Genomic DNA, 17,561 nt, shown 5'->3' with positions numbered 1-17,561 from the left:
TCACTTGCAGCCAGAAAATAATATCTTTCCTTAATAGATAAGTTACATTTTTAAAAATTAGAGACACAATTTGTTTACTTCTAAAACCTACGCGTTAAATACTAGAATCCTAGAAATCTTAGCATTCGCTCTTTCACTGCGGTCAGTAGTGCAAAAAATATATGTATAAGGAAAGTATCTCTCTTCGCGTAGGCGGATGAGACGTGAACTCCGAGATATCGAGGATTCAGATGATTGTGTTACTTTATTGAATGATGGGGTTTAAGCGATGAGATCTTCGACGCTGGCGAGATGCCCGGGAAACAGGTGTGCTCTCTCCAACGCCACTGAGAATATCGGTTAGTCATCTGATAAATGCTTTTTTGTAACTTTTTGTCGTGCGCGCACTGCAAGTTAGAGAAAAAACAAACGGGGTCGGTACGTTAGCCACTCGGATGCTAGTCTCATTTACTTCTCGGCTTTCTTTCGTCTAATTTCAATTAAAAACTACAAAAATAGCTATTAACGATTCGAGCAGGGATGAGCAACAAGTTCAGGTACTTTATATTGTGCTGAAATACAGAAAAACAAGAATAACTTTAAGCAAAATTAAAAATCGTGGTGTAAGAGAATCTCTCAGATTTTTTAAATTCAATTTTAAATATTTTAGAGCCTAATCTAGGATAGAAATAAAAAAGATCTCAGATGCAAAGAGTCAAGAGAATAATAGACACTTTCAATCTAAAAAAAATATATATTTTCAAAAAAGAAAACCCGGAATTAAGATTGAAGAGATATTAAAAAACTCTAGAAATTTATACTAATGAAATAATATTTAAAATGCCGTATATCTAGAGATCGGAAATAGTAGAAAAACTTTATAGGCTAATAGAAAACAAATAATACTGTACACCTTTCTAAAGAAAACTTAATTAAATCTAAAATATTGCCCATCCCTACATTCAGTAAAACACACATGATAAAATCAAATTTAAATGAAAGTCGCAAAATACATGCGTTTTTGAACGTGCCGTCGGTACCTTACCCCGTAGATTTTAACTTCTTTATAGGACTTGGAAGTGAGAGCAAGTTAATATTTATATAATTCTCTGGAATGTTGAGTTACAATTCAGGTAATGTTTCATAAAATACGACAATTGCCTTGAATACAATATTTACACAATCTAATATTGTTCTTGCAAAAGAAATCGAGTCCTGCAAAGAGTTATTAAGTATCAAAGTCCACAAATTACGAATTAAAAAATTCTAGTCTTTGTGTATTAAAACAGATAACAAATACATTTTGTTTGTTCTTTAAATTAGGTCCCCATCTTTTTAGTCAGGGAAATATAACTTGATTACATTTAATTAATCATTGATATTTAAAAATACGTAAGTTTGTCAAACTTTCAATGGTAATTCTTTTCATAATTTCAAGCGACCACATTTTCTAGATTTAATCATTTATGATATTAAACTTTAATGTTTAAAAAATTGAAGGCACTCATAGTTTGTTCATAACAATTGAAGGGTTACAATTAGACGTGTATCCAAAATTCACGACTCTCACTTTCAAAGCATCAAAATTTCGTTTTTTTTTTAATTCTATAGTTTTTAAAATGTAAAGCCTTTCGAGTTTTGTTTTTACATTTAAACCGTAATAGTTCACTCCACGTCAATGGCAACAAAAATGTCATCGAGTTTTTCTGTTATTGTATAGTAGCTGGGCTACTAATTAATTATGGAAAATTTTAAACATTCTGGTAGATATTAATAGCTGAAGTTTTAAAAATTATACCACATTTTTACAATTACAAAATATATATGTATTTTTGAAGTTTTTCGGTTGTGAAAAAAATGGGCTATTGTCGATAATTTAAGTCTCCTACTTTATTCAAACTGTTTGCAACTGCTAAAAAATGTTTAAAAGTAGCGTAAATCGTTTCTAGGAATGCTCACTTACATTGGTGAGCAAATATAAAAAATTTAACTTTTTGTAAACAAATTATAATAATATTTAATTACGACTTCTTACATATCTTACATATTAATTTTCAGTATTATTTTTCGATAATAAATTATTTTCCGATCAAAATTGTTAATGGTTTCAACCAATTTAGTTAAAAAAATCAACAATTCAGATATTTTTTTGTATCATATACACATTATTGTTGTTTCAGATTTCGTTTAAAAAAGCTATGTTTATGCATTAAAAAGTAGGCCAAATCGTTAATTGATTAACAAAATATTTAAACGAAAATATACCGAAAAACTGAAAGCAATATCTATTCAATAACAGGTAAAAAGTTAATTTGTTTATTAAATTTGATGATGTTTAAAAAGATAGTTAATATGTAATAAGTCATATTTAAATATTATTTTAACATATATTGTGACGAAAATATTATGAAATGAAATCTCATAGTCTTGTTCATCTTTAAGAAAAATTTTTTTGCTGATTGATGAGTATTCCAGAAAGAAGTTACACTGATTGTCAGCATTTTTGAGCAATTTCAAACAGTTTGAACCAAATATTTTTCAGCTTCGTGGACAACTTTAGGAGACTTTTAAATTTATATTTATTTTATAAGTTCACTATACACCTTGGGTTGAAAAATAAGAATAAAAATTATTGCACATATATTATGAAATTTTTTCTTAATTTCTAAAATTTAAACTTTTTCTATGTGTAGTTGTATACAGAATTTTTCTGTCTGATAAATAGTAACTGAGATAAAAAATTGTAATGTTTAGTCCAATTTTAAAAACTCAAAGTTTCAAGTAAGAATTCGGCTAAAATATTGCATATTTTCCAAAAAGCTTTGACATCATTATATATAGTACCCCAATCACTATAAAATAACAAAAAATAAAAAAACAATGACCCACTTGATGCCTTTGACATGGAATGCCCCTAATATAACTTTCATGCGTTCCAAATTAAAAGATTCGAATTTTTAAGATTATAAAATTGACCATTTCGAAAATTCGAAAATTCCTATATCTATTTTATTCAAAGTAAATTATTAAAAGTCCTATACATTTATAAGGTACTTTATATTATAAATATAAATATTATATATAAAAATATAAATGCTACTTTTATAAGAATAAATAAATATTTACAGAATTTACTTCAAAATTTAAAAGATAACAAATAGAAATTCGAAATCTAAAATAACAAATGATAAATTTTCAACCTTAACACCATGGAAAAACCTCTTCTTTTAACAAAAAATCCCTATAACTTGCAGGCTTTCCAGTCAGAAGCATTCTGTAAAATAATTTCGCTGGAAAAAAACCTAGCACTTGACTATTTAAATTAATAAATGTAACCAGTGGACTTTGACTTCCTACTAACCCTCCCAATGCTAACCCGCATTAGTCACCACCAAAGAAAGTGCAGAAAGAAAAGAGTGCAAAGAAAATCATGAGAAAGCAAAAGATGAAAAGCTCTGCGAACCAGGCAAAGAAAGTAAAGAATGAAAGTGAGTTAAGAGGCATGATAATAATTAGTAAACCTGGAAAAGTTACATTTGCGTTAAGACTTACTGCTTGAGGGAATAGTAGCGAGTAATGCGATCAGCAGCTCTGAGATTGCGTTCGCTTAACGGAATTGTTGCAGGCAAGGCTGTGGCGTTGGTTTCCGTTACTCGCAAAGTCCTCACACTACTTCTCGTGACAGGCTTCGTTGAAGAAACGGAGCTGATAACCGGGATGGTTGTCACAACCTTGCTACTTTGGATCTGAGTAGCTGGTTTAGGTCTTACTCGTTGGGCCGGATGTTCACTAATATTCACCAGCCCACCATTTCTACAAAGGTTTACGAATCCATTATATCGACTTTTGCATCATGCGAAATTCATTCTAGATTACACATTTCAATGAATCTTGAAAGAGAATCTTAAGGACTTATCAGGCCATCTGCTTTACTTAACAAATTATAGGTGTGTTGAATCCAGTGCTGAGTAAGTTACCTTTTTTTTTAATAACTTCAAGTTCCCTAAAAGTGACACTAAATTTAGCCCCCAACTTGATAAAAATTTTTTTTTTTTAATAAATGGACATAGTTAAAATAAAACTAGGATTTTTACTCAAACCGCTTCAAATATCTAACTTTTTAAACTAAATAATTGAATTTTCAATAAAGTAAGTCTAATTTTCAACCAAATAGTTGCATTTTCAACTGAAAAATATCAGTTTTCAACCAAAAATTAAATTTTTCAATTTTCAGTTTAAAAAAATAATCCTACACAACAAACTTTCTAAGCCAGTGATAACTTCTTAACTAAAATAATAAATATTCTACTGCAACAGATTAATTAAAACAAAAAATAATTTTCAGCTAAAATGAATATTTTATTGAAATACTTAAATTTTCAATGAAGAAGATTAATTATCGAACACCAAGATTAATTTTTAAACGAGAAAATTATTTTTCTACAAAAAAAAATACTTTTCAACAAAATAGTCATAATAATGATAATAATCAACTATTCAATTGGAATAGCTTCATTTTCTGTTCAAACGATACATCTTCAACTGGAATGGTGATGAAGTTTCAACTGAAATAATCAATCTTCAACTGGGATAATTCAATTTCAAATTTAAAAAAATGAAATTATAACTAATATGATTAATCTTTATCTAGAATTATTGAATTTTCAACCTAAAAGATGAATAGTTAGTTTTTTTAGTTACAAAGTTGATATTCAACCATAGAGATGAATTTTGAACTAAAATAATGGAATATTTAATTGAAATAGTTACATTTTCAGTTAAAAAAGTGAAACAAATTCTTAAAAAAATAGCTAAAGTTTCAACTGGAAAAGTTAAATTTGCAGCCAATGAAAAAACGAGTTTTCAACCATAAAGATGAATTTTCAATTCAAATGATGGTTCTTTAAACCAAAAAAATTAATTTTTAATAAAAAAAAGTTTAACTTTCAACCAAGTAATCGAATTCGTATTCCAAAAAGATGAATACTTAAATAGAAATGTAGTAGTTGACATTACAATCGAAAAAGATTTTAATTTTTAATCAAAGACAGTTAAATTCAATTAAAAAAGGGGACTTTTCAACATGTGTTGAATTTTCAATTTATATTGGAGAACTAAATTTCAACAAAATACATGAATTTTCAACACAGAAACAAGAATTTTCAACTGAAAATGATGAATTTATAAAGAAAGAATGAATCGTTAAATGTTCAGTTAAAAAAATTAATTTCTAACAAAAAAAACAAACAATTTTCAACAAAATTGTTAAATACAGTAATATGCAGCTACTTTCAGAACTGAAGAACCAAAAGTTACTTATTTAAAGCTTCATGTTACTGCAAAAATAATAACTACCATCGGCGAGAAAATTCGACTCCTCTGGCTTTCACTTTAAAAACGTAAGTACTTTAATGAGCATGAAACGAATATGCCAAACAAATTTTTATAGCTTTGATTGCGTATAACGACAGCGAACCTTGGAGCATAGTTTCTTATTGAAATAATAATAGGAAAAATGTTTGAAGCACCACCATGAATTTTTCTCCATTTTTCCTATTACTTTTTCAATAAAAAACTATGCTTCAAAGTTTGCGGCGGTTAATAGCTGCTAAATTTCCTTCCGTTTTATCCGATTTTCAGGCCTCAAAGCTATCAAACTTTGTTTGAAATATTCGTTTCAGGCTAATTGACGCATAACATTTTGACCTTTGAAATGATCTTTCATTGATTGAGCTACCATTTTTTCTTTACTTTCTTTTTCAACTTAAAATCCAAAGCACTCTCATTTTCTTGCCGATAATAAGTTGCGTTGCTAGCTTCAATGTTTACGGCGATTATCATTCTTTCGGCTATAAATGATCAAAATTTTAATTCTTATTCCGCTCTTTTCCTCGTTTTCCACTTAAATGCGAATTGAATTATTAATAGAACCCAATTTTGGTTGAAAATGTAGTGTTTTTGTTGAAAATTCAACAATTTGATTGAAAATTCACGTATTTCGTTGAAGTTTTCTTTTTGGTAGAAAAATAATCTTTTTAGTTGAAATATAAACTACATATTTCTTGTGACATTGAGAATTCATCTTGTTTGGTAGAAAAATCAACTAATTGGAAAGAAGTTCAATTACTTTGTAAAAAAACTAATTCTTTTGGCTAACAATTGATGATTTTAGTTGAAAATTCAAGCGGTCGGTTGTCAATTAACTTTTTTTGTTGAAAATTACTTTTATTGGGGTTGAGAAATTCCACTCTTTTGTAGAAATTTCGCCTCTTTGGCCAAAAAATTCAACAAATTGGTATACAACTGATCCGTTTGGCTGAATTTTACTCGTTACATTTTTTTTTAAATTGGTGTTTTAAACTAAAAAATAAACGATTAAATTTTTCCCTGGAAACTTATCTTTTGTAGTAAAAAATTCAACCATTTGGTTGAAAATTATTCTATCCCGGGTTATAATAAGAAACTCTTTAAAAAACTTGACTTTTTTGACAATTCTTCTTTTTGGATAGGAAATTCATTTTAAATTGAATAATTTAGTTGTCTTTTTATTTTATTTCTTGACTAAAACATCTTGCTTGGTTAAAATTCCCCTTGTGTTTCGATAATTCATTTTCTTTGGTAGAAATTTCACATTTTTTTTTTGGTTCAAATTATGTCTTTTTTGGTAGAGGATTTAACCATTTTTATGAAAATTTGCATTTTTTGATTGAATTTAATTTTTTTTAATTGTTGTTGAAGATGCCTGAGAATTTGATTTTTTGGACTGAAAATTAATTTTTTTAACTGAATTGAAAATTACTGAAACATTATCTTTTTTTTGTTGAAAATTCATGTATTTTATTGAAAATTCGTCTTTTCGATAGAAAATTTATCTTTTTGGTTAAAATTCCCCTTGTGTTTCGATAATTCATTTTCTTTGGTAGAAATTTCACATTTTTTTTGGTATAAATTATCTCTTTTTTGGTAGAGGATTTAACCATTTTTCTGAAAATTTGCAATTTTTGATTGAATTCAATTTTTTTTAATTGTTGTTGAAGATGCATATCTTTGCCTGAGAATTTGATTTTTTGGACTGAAAATTAATTTTTTTTTTAACTGAATTAAAAATTACTGAAACATTAACTTTTTTTGTTGAAAATTCATGTATTTTATTGAAAATTCATCTTTTCGATGGAAAATTTATCTTTTTGGATAAAACTTATATTTTTAGTTAAAAATTCAGCTATTTCGTTCAAAATTAATTCATTTTATTTAAAAGAATGTATTCCTATATTCTGATGAAAAAAATTTATTTTTTTTTAAAACAAAATTTTGGATTTCAAAGCGAGGTTATCAAGCGTGTCTTTTTTCGCTCCTTCTTGTAAGCGGGGGGAAATCTTATTAAAAAAGGCACGTAGTCCGAAATTTGAAACATTTTAGGCCCTATTTACGGTAAAAGATACAAACTTGCAAGAAATCAATGGGCATTTGACTTGAACTTTTTGGAAACAGTGTATTGAAAATTGATCGAATTTAGATGGCCTGATAATTTATGAGTGAAGTATATATTTTGATTTCCCGATCCAGCGAAAGCAAAGCAATCTAACTTACTGCCTAAGAGAGTGATAACGTGCGAGGCGATCTTCCAAATTATTCTTGCTCAGATTAATTTGTAAGGTATGAATCGTAGACGAAATCTTCGGTTGCTCCTCATTTTTCGGACTGTTTCTCGTGACAGGTTTGGATATTGAATTCGTAACAGGATTGGTGGTGGTAGCAGAGTTATTGTTGTCGTGGATTTGGGTTGCTGGTTTGGTTATCGTATGACGTAGAGGCTTGGAGTTATTGCTCGCCATCCGAATTTTTCTACAGATTGCAAGAAAAGGGGAAGGCATTTAAAGCAGTGCTTGAGTGCAATTGCGGGATAAAAGTTGGCAAAGTTTCGTTTCTAAGTTGCAGAGCAAATTCAAACTACTCGTGAAATTAAGCACAATGAAATAGATTTAAATTTTATATTTCTTCTATATTTTTAGTTTAACGAATTCTTTATCATAGAATACGGAACCAAAAATGAAGTCTGATTGCTGTTTCGCGTGCGAAGTAACAGAGGTAAATTTAATCAGATTTGTTTCGTCACGCAAAGATATTTATCTCCAGACTCTCAAAATTAAAGGTTAATTAAATCAATGATTTAGCAAAGATCGAAGTTGAATGGTCCGCAACTTATGCAGGTTTAAAGCCTCTCTCCATTTTTTGAAATATCAACTCTACAGGCAAATTTTTAAAGAAAAGAATGTAGGGTTTTGCACGAACCTTCTGTCGACTATTGCTGATGGTGGAGTTATATTTCGTCGGACTTCTTTCGTACCTCTGCTGTGGAGTAGAGGTTCTAAGTAGGGACTATAAATGAAAATTGTAATTAAATATCGTTTAATTATAAGATAAAATACTACATTTTTAGTCGAGGCTTTTAGAATTCTTTTTGAAATTTTTTTTTACAAGGCTAGAAATCGATAATGAGTAAGTAAACTCCTAATAAAATAATCGACTTAAACGTATTCAAAACAAACAAAGGTGATTTTGTAACAGAATATGAAACTACAAAAAAAAAAGATTTTTCTTTAAATAAGAGCATATCTGTGAAATAAACAGGATGGCCATTTTAATCGAAGAATAAAATTCCCGGTTATTTACCGACAAGCAACCATTTTTCACGTTTAATAAAAAAACAAAATTTGAACTCTAAAGCTATACATTTTTCCATTTGTAGTAATAAAAAATAAACTACAAATTAAGGCATTTAAAATTGGAACAATTGAACAATTTTAAATGAAATGCAGATAAACACCAAAATTTATAATTTTTAACTTTCATCAATTCTAGAGTTCAAATATTCAAATTCAGTACTAAAAATATAGCTTTTTCTATTTTTTGATTTTACCTGTTCTAAATTAAACAATTAATTAATTAACTTTATAATTTTCAAAATTATATCATTTTAAGCCATTTTAAGCTAGAAACATTTAAAATTTAAAAAAAATTTTAACTGAGCATTTCTTAAATTATAAGTGAAATTATTTTTTAATTCTTTACAATTTGAATAGCTTATGAATTATTATCGATTTTACCAGTTTTAGGTTCCGACGGCTTTTTTTCTAGAATAATCAATATTTTGTGTTCAAAATTTGGAAAATGATAGCGAACATGCTAACGGACGTCCCCGCACACTTTATTTGTTTTTTTTTTCAAAAATTTTTTTGATATTGCTAACAACGTGTGTACATTTGGAGGTTATGTGTGTTACAATTAACCCGAGCGTTAATTCCAAACTACACAATATTTTTGGACGAAAACTTTGGACTTACAAATAAGCATAGTAACTAATCTCCCGGAACTAACCCTTTTTGTAGGCAATTAAAAAAGTTTATTTCATAAATAATTTCCAGATTATCGGAAAGGCAGAGATGAAAAACGACGTAACCTCCAAATAATACATATGCATAAAATTTTTATTTAGCACAATAAATTTTTTTGTTATTATCCCCCAAAAGAGTCCGCGGACGTCCGTTATGATATTTTATAGCATCTCCGAATTCAGTTTTTAAAAATTTTCATTTTTGTGGAAAAAAACCCGGGGAAACTGTAAGTATCACATGCCCTTAATTTTGAGTAATTATTTAAAGAGATTTTTTTAAATTTGCAGTATTCCCTAAAAATGGTAGGAAAAATTTGATTAATTTTAAAAGATATTTATCGAATTTTTCCTACAATTTGTAGAAAATCTTGGAAATTAAAAAAAATTTCTTAAAAATATTCCAGTTTCTCTTTTGAAAATTTTTTCAAATATTCTCTTAAATTAATTATTCGCTTTCAATTTTCCTAGGACTCTTAAGAGAATATATATGTATTTTTCAAGTTTTTCACAAATCTTAAAAAACTTCTCAATTTTTTATTTTAAATCTGAAAAATCTACATTTTGTTTTAACTCAGGCCGTGGCTATTTACAGCGAAATTTCGGTACGAATAGCCGAATTTTTTCGATACACACACTTCGTTTAAATTATTTAACATAATTTCCAATTTTTTTTACAAATAATAAGTGTTGAATTGTTATTCATACATAAAAATTCAACAATTCCCCCTACAAAAGAAACATTTTTCAAACAGAACAATTAAAATTGTAACTTTTAAAGTTTAAAATTTTTCAAAATTTTAACGATTCAAGGTCAAACAATTCAGTTCAAAAATGTTTATTTTTAAATATTTGGTTTCAATGTACTCGTCATAGATAAACAGAAAAATATTGCTAAATATTAAATAGCTATTCTTTTTCTTAATTAAACAATTTCAAATTTAATGGATTAAAAATGGAATATTTTAGACTGAAATAATATTTCAACCTTAATAAAAGCCTTTAATTACAAATATATATATTTTTATGATGCTATTTTTATTTTCAAAATTTGTTATTAAGTTTCAATCGTGCGTTTGCATTTTTTAATGATTAAGAATTTCGAATTAAAACAGTTAAGTTTTAACGTTACAATTTGGAAATTCTTCAATTTTAAAAAGATTTCAAATGCTTTTGTCAAATCAATTATTTTTCACATTTAATAAAAATATAGATCCATTTAACAAGTAAATCATTTATTTATATTTACTGTTGATAAAATAAAAATGCTTTTTATCAAAAATTTTCAACTTCAAACGCTTTTAATTTTTAATTGTTCAAGTCTTCAAAATTGCATTTTAAATTGGTTTAAATAAAAAATTTACGCTTAAAAATAAAAATCTAAAATGGTAAGTTTTTGAAGTAAAAGATTGTTAAATTACACAGTTTAAACTGAATAATATCATAATTGAAAAAGATAACAATTTAACTAATTATTTAATAAAAAAAAACGGTTAAAATAGAACTTGAAGAGATTTTACTTCCAAAAAATTGTAAAATGCCCGGTCAAAAGAATAAAGCCACTGTCATTTCCCGGTTTCACGGTTCAGCGGCCACCCTAATAAAGCTATATATGTTTTCGGTTGAAGTAGATAATTATTTCTATGAAGATAGTTATAATTACGTACTGGACGATTGGAGGTCTTGTAGAATTAGTGATGTTCGCAGGACTCGAAGGAACCGCGGTCCTCCTCCTGGCTTTGATTTGATTTAGCTTGTCGCCCTGGGTTTGTTTGCCCGGGATAAAAACTGAAAATTTAGTATTAGCACTCGCACTTGCGGCCGTAGCAGGAATGGGATCCTCCAATTTCATGGCATCCACCCGATGCATAATCCCAGATACATTATCTTGTACCACTCGGGAGTTCTTCAAGCCAGCCAAAGAAGCTCCCGTAGCTCTAGCGACCTTCGAGTAAATCCCGTATTCACAGACAGGATTTCCATTCTCTGCTCGCAACGGTTCCCTACGGAGGGAATGGAGATATGCCTCTTTCCTGGAAGATAATTATCGCATTTTGATACATTGCTACTTTGAACCATGAAACAATATTCAAGGATTAAATGAAGGACATTTTGCCTTACTCTTCAAGCCACTGCTGTTGATGCCCGATCACAGAACCGGGCCTGCAAATTCTGATCCAGGCGATCGTCTCGTGTGCGGTCAAATGATAATGCTTCATAATATAGCAACCTATCAAGGTTCCCGTTCTGCCAAGACCAGCCTTGCAATGAACGGCGATAGCACCAGGCGCACTCTCGGAGATTTTTAAAAATTGCCGAACAATGGCGATTGTTGGCGGCGATCCGTCGACAAAAAATAGTTCCTTGTGCTCGAAGCCCGCGTCGGTGAAGCTGGCAGCGTCGTACCTTTTCTTGTTTAACCTAACGATTGTGGATACGTTGTGGCGTTGGAAGTACGTGAAGTACGATTCTGGGGCGTGCAGAAGATAACCTGGAAAAAAGGAAACATACACAAAATTTATACAGTTTTAGAAAAAATAGGAAGCTTGCTTATTTGAAATTATAATTCCTTGAAATTACCATTCTCTATTTTGAAGCTGGCGTGAGGTCCGCAAAAAGCTATATACTTCCCGGGAAGGATCCAATTCAAATCTCCGTTCTCCACCCTTTCGAAGTATTCGTACTCTTTGAGATTAAAATCTCGAAAGTTAAAGAAACCAAGTTGATGGCACTTGTAGACGGCACTGAGACAATCTCTAAGGTTTATTCTGTAGCAGGGTTCGCTCAACGAGGCGTCACGAAACATCTCAAAAGGCGGAGAATCTGGACTACTTGTCAAGAGATCGTAGGCCTCATCACCTGTGCGTTTACAATAAAGAACCTGAAAATTGAAAAGAAGACACTTAGAATTAGGCTTGCTATAAAATCCCAATTTCGAAATTTCTTTACTTTCCTTAACTTTTCCCTGACAAATTTTTCATTTTACCTTAACATTCTAAATGTTTCTTTTAGGTATAAAGTCAACCTTACATCTAGGAAATCAATCGTGTTAACTCATTTATGTTCAGTGGGTCGTTAGCGACCCAGCTTTTTTTATTGTGTATATGAGGAATTAGTTTTTAATTTAAAGTTATTAAAATTGTTTTTTTTTTTTGTTAATTTAAAAAAGTATTATTAAATAAAGGAAGTTACTTTAAATATTAAAATTTGATTTTAAAAAATAGGCAAATGCAGAAAAAGGTTTGCTTCTAAATTAATATTAATCACTTTTAGTGACAACAGTCATACACAGTTTAAAAAAATAATCTTTAATAAAAAAAAAATTCAACAAGAATAATTAATCATCCGAAAAAAATGAATTTTCATCCAAAATTGTGATTTTTGATATTTTAATTCGAAAATATTTTAATTTTCAATCAAAAGCATTTGAGTTAAACCAAAAAATACGAATTTTTAACCAATTAAAAAAAATTATATTTTTAACAAAGAATTGTTTTCAACCAAGAAAAATCAATTTCTATCATAAAAGATAAAGTCACGACGAAAAATGGAACTGTTAATTTTTCCTTTTAAAAATGAATACTGAAAAAACGACTGAACCCAAGAAATTAATCTTCAACTAAACAGATAAATTTTCAACCAGAAGAATTAATTTTATTTCAATAAAGATTAATTCTTAATAACATACATGAATTTTCAACCAAAGATTTGAATTTTTAAATGAACATTCAATCTAATAGTTAGACCTTCAACCAAAGAAATAAATTTTCAAACAAAGCGATGAATTAGTCACCAAGAAGATTTATATTTTATCACAAAAGACGAATATTCAACAAAATGTAGGAACTTTTAACTAAAGAAGATATACTTTCAACCAAAAATAGAATAGTTCAATTTTCGGTTGAAAAAATTAATTTTCCGCAAAAAACATTTCAACAAAATATATCTATCCATAAAAAAATAGGTTTGATTTTATACCAAAAACTCTTGAAATCAACTAAAAAATATGAATTTTCAATAAAATAGTTGGTTTCTCAACAAAAACAAATTAAATTTCAACCAAATAGTTGCGCTTTTTAACCCAAAAATATGTAATTTCCGCCAAATTTATAAAATAAAATTATTGAATATTCAACAAATTAATTAAAATATATTTCTAAAATATATAACTGATTCTAAATGAAAATTATCAAATTTGCTTACCGCAAAACAGCCGACAAGGAAAGCAGCATTCACTCTCTTTTCAGGATCCATCGTCGTGTAATGGACGATTTTCTTTTTACTCAGTGAAACTGCTTTCAATTTCCTGTTAACTTTCTGACAATATCGATAGACCATAGCGAGGTTTAAAGGACCAAAGTCCGCATAAAAGTTTTCATATACCAATTCATCGTCTACACTAAAATAGTGCGTGTTGGCTGTATTTTTTGCCTTTTCTGATGAACGCACTGTCACGAAATAGAGTCGATCTATAATGAGCAGACAAATATATTTGGGACTTCAAAATTATAAAAGTGAAGAAAATAAAGAAAGAATTGTACGAATGTGAATTTACGTATACAGAGATTCTATTATTTTAATACCTTTTATGATCTCAGCAGGGCCGATTAAAATTTTATTGAACTCCTCCATTGTGATTGTTTGTGGTTTTACAATCATGCAGAGAAAGGATTTTTTATATTCTATGGAAGATAAACGCGTACTTATTCTGAAAAGGAAAATGATTGTATTATATTTTCTTTTATTAATTTTACCGCTTATTAAAATTCTCACAATTTGAAATGAAAATCAATATTTCAGAAATACTAATATAAGATCAGGTAGAGAAAAAAAACTAACATCAATTATAATTATTTAGTTCGTTCACTTATTTTTTTAGTTTAATTATAATTTTTAATTTAAAAGGGAGTTTACTAATCTTGTAATATAATTACAGGATATTATTTTTATTGATCAGTTTCTGAAACGACTATTGTAAAATAACTAGCATGCAAGAAATCTCGTGGTGCAGATACATCTATGTAAATTATTACAGCGCATGTGAGAATGATTGAATTTTTATTCAAGGTTACAGAAATTGAGAGCCGTTAGAGTAATACGAGAGTATTACAATAGAGTGATACGAAATTACAAAGTTATGCATTGATTAATGATATTTTAAATATTTGAAAAGATTCTTCATTTAGATTTCGTCAAAATTATTTGTAGACTTTCTACTTTTAAACGTTCCCTTCTTTAATCAACAAAAACTTTCCTGATCAAATATTTTTAATTCTTTGGCAGTGCCAACGACACGTGTAAGAAACCTTAAATTTTTCAATTTTAAAAGATTGTACTCTCGTAACTATTAACAAAACACGCAATGATTCTTACAATACGAAATTTTTTTCACTTAAAAGAACATTAATAACAAAAAAAATAATTACCAAATTTGCATTTGAAATGAAAAACTTACTGGTTTCAAATTGATTATAAAATTATTTGTACGTGTAAATGTATATATTAAAATTGGATTTCTCTATTATTATGTACTTACATTTTTATTGAAAATAGGGTTCATTAACCTCTCCAGCTAACCTCGAACGGTTGAAAGATTTTCATATTTCACATAAAAAAAGAAAAACAAACAACAGATATCACAACTTACCCCTAATCTGATTTTTAATTACCCTGTCATAATTCATCAATAAAAATAATAAAAATGTATAATCTTCAAAAAAGGAATGGATATTCGAAGAAAATATATTACTTTATCCCTAGAACAAAAATTTAACAAAAGGTGCTGTATGTACGAAAAAATCAAACTAAAAGATCGGATGACACAATTACAAATAGGAGTTTTCTAAAAGCATCTCAGTTAAAAAAAATTGATTAAAACAATAACTAATGACAGCCACTTTTTTACAAACAATAAGAGATATAATATTTATGCTGCATTAAAAATAAAGTTAATGACAAATTTGTTTTCATTTCAAATTTTCATTTTTTTTAAAAACATTGTTTTAATCATTTTTCTGTGGAATTTGATATGCTTAAGGTATTTAAAAATAAACAGAATGATGTATATATTTTAAATACTTAAGGCATTGAAAGTTAATAGTTTGCAAAATTTAAGAATAGAAGACTAATTTGAATCTATATAGTCTCAACTGTCAATAATCAAAAGAAAACAAACAAAAAAGCATTCAATTCAAAAATAAATTATTCCCATTTGCTTAAAATAATAATATGATTTTATCTGCACCACATACCTTGCTGTAAATAAGATCAACCACTTAAAAATCTCGTGACCCAGATACAAAAAACGTTAATTAAAGCAGCAGACGTTCTAAAAAATTCAAACTGCTTCACATTTGCTGCGAAACTAAACCTCTCACCTTTCTAAAAATACCGTCGCAACTTTCACCACTAATTCTAACAACTACAATATATCTTAAAATACCAAAATACCTCGAGTACTCTCGTCAGAAGATCCTAAATGGTTACAAGTATGGATTAAGACTGGAATTTCGGAGCGAATCTCCAGCAACGCAGGAGATTCAAAAGTTCGCTATCTGCTATATCTGGTCTGCATCTCTTGTTTCTCTCGTAATTTCAGTCTAAATCCACACAGATAGCCTGTCGTCATTATCGCGATCCTTATGTCGTTCGTATTATGTTAATTCAGCAAGGTCTGAGAGCGTCATTATTCACCGCTGTTGCGGAGTTGTTTTTGGTCTCGCTGCCATCTTGGGCATCTTCTGTACTCCCATCTTTCACGCCCACAGATTTCTATAATGCGATCCGCATCTAAACTACGCACTCTATTGTGGGCGCAATGTCGTCTATTCAATTTTTACCCACGTAACTCCCTTTTCCCGTTTTCACGCACCACAATTCGTCTTCGGTTTGATTTTCTAGCGTTACGTCACTATAATTGACCGCACCATAAATCCGTTAAAATCGTTACGAACGATTTTTTGAAACGAACGCGCGATACAAAAAAAATAGAACATATAGATTGAGTGGGAGTAGAGAAAAATCCACGCGCGCGATTAGCGCCACATTGTGAGTTGCATAACGAACAATGAGGTGGGGAAAATCCAAAATGTCTGCAAGCCGAGGGACAACCATGATCAATTACACGTGATGGACCTTCATTTTTTTTATTTACTTGGAAAGAATGATTGTTTATCACAAGTGTACATGGATATAATTTTTTTTATAGGATTGTAAAGTTTTAAACAAATTTGAAAACGTTTCAGAATTTCTAATATTCTGGCGGGAAAATTTTAAATATTTAAAAAATTCTATTGAGCATTAAATTTAAACATTTAATGATGTAATAATATATATTAATATTGATATTTTAATGCTAATATTAACATTAATATAATAAAGAAAAAGGTGTGCAGTGGAAAATTTACTTGAATTTCTAAGTAAAAATTTTCTTTTTTTTCCACTTATATTCAAACTGAATTAATGAAACTCAATAAGAAAATTCAACTATTTTGCGTTGAAATTTCATTATTTTTGTTTAAAATGTTTATGATTATATTTTTAGCTGAGCATTCATCTTCTTGTTCGAAAATTTAATTATTTGGTTAAAACGTAACTAGTTTGTTGAAAATTCAACAATTCTGTTCAAAAATCATTCTTTTTTATTCAAGCTTAACCGCTTCTGACTTTCTATTAAAAAATCGTTTTTTTTTGTATAAGCAAAATTTCACTATTTTGGTAGAAAATTCGACTATTTGCTTAAAGTTGCATCTGCACTGTTAAAAATTCATTTTTTTACATGAAAATTTAACAATTTGGAAAAATGTTTTACTTACTTGAACCAAAAATGTTCTTTCTATGAAAAGTTCATCTAGTTTGGTAGATAAATTCAAATCTTTCGGATTTAAAATAAAAATATTTTTTGGTTGAAATATCAAGCAATGCATTTTTTTGAGTATTCATATTTTTTAATGGAAAATTCAACTACTTTATTAAAAGTTAATCTACATACTTTGTTGATTTTTTGAGTGGAATGTTCCTTATTTTAGCTCAAAATTGATCTAATTAATTAAAGATGTAAAAATTTTGTTTAAAAGTTATTTTTTTTATTGTTATCATAGAATGCTTTTTTTCACTGAAAACTTAATTATTCCAATTGAAGCTCGTCATATAAGTTAAAACATCATTTTAAAATGTAACAATTTTGTGAAAA

At 28.5% G+C, this 17,561-nt stretch overlaps 1 protein-coding gene across 4 annotated transcripts; it reads right to left on the bottom strand.

Moving 5' to 3' along the window:
* Nucleotides 1-6: 6 nt before the first annotated feature.
* LOC117174644 (dual specificity protein phosphatase CDC14B-like) lies at nt 7-16,332 on the bottom strand. Of its 4 annotated transcripts, none has more exons than XM_033363921.1 (10): nt 15,821-16,332; nt 13,954-14,078; nt 13,574-13,839; nt 11,951-12,251; nt 11,492-11,861; nt 11,038-11,403; nt 8,272-8,358; nt 7,570-7,824; nt 3,532-3,792; nt 7-386 (listed from the first exon to the last, which is right to left on the bottom strand). In XM_033363921.1, the coding sequence occupies exons 2-10, from the start codon at nt 14,027-14,029 to the stop codon at nt 344-346; spliced, it is 2,025 nt and encodes a 674-aa protein (XP_033219812.1). In that variant the 5' UTR covers nt 14,030-14,078; nt 15,821-16,332; the 3' UTR covers nt 7-343. The 4 variants fall into 4 exon arrangements, with proteins under 4 accessions (XP_033219812.1, XP_033219814.1, XP_033219811.1 ...); XM_033363923.1 differs by having other exon boundaries at nt 7-347; XM_033363920.1 differs by having other exon boundaries at nt 7-326.
* Between the last annotated feature and the right edge of the window lie 1,229 nt (nt 16,333-17,561).

This window comes from Belonocnema kinseyi, chromosome 6 (genome assembly GCF_010883055.1).
Source record: "Belonocnema kinseyi isolate 2016_QV_RU_SX_M_011 chromosome 6, B_treatae_v1, whole genome shotgun sequence".
Classification (NCBI taxonomy): Eukaryota; Metazoa; Arthropoda; class Insecta; order Hymenoptera; family Cynipidae; genus Belonocnema; species Belonocnema kinseyi.
This window is presented reverse-complemented; position numbering and strand designations above follow the sequence as displayed.

Excerpts from the sequence above, each read along its gene's own strand:
- LOC117174644 (XM_033363920.1), bottom strand. The coding sequence starts at position 14,029 with ATGATTGTAAAACCACAAACAATCACAATGGAGGAGTTCAATAAAATT. Across the intron at positions 8,359-11,037 it reads ACAAGACCTCCAATCGTCCA|TCCCTACTTAGAACCTCTAC; the intron begins GTACGTAATTAT and ends TTTCATTTATAG. Across the intron at positions 7,825-8,271 it reads TCAGCAATAGTCGACAGAAG|AAAAATTCGGATGGCGAGCA; the intron begins GTTCGTGCAAAA and ends TGCAATCTGTAG.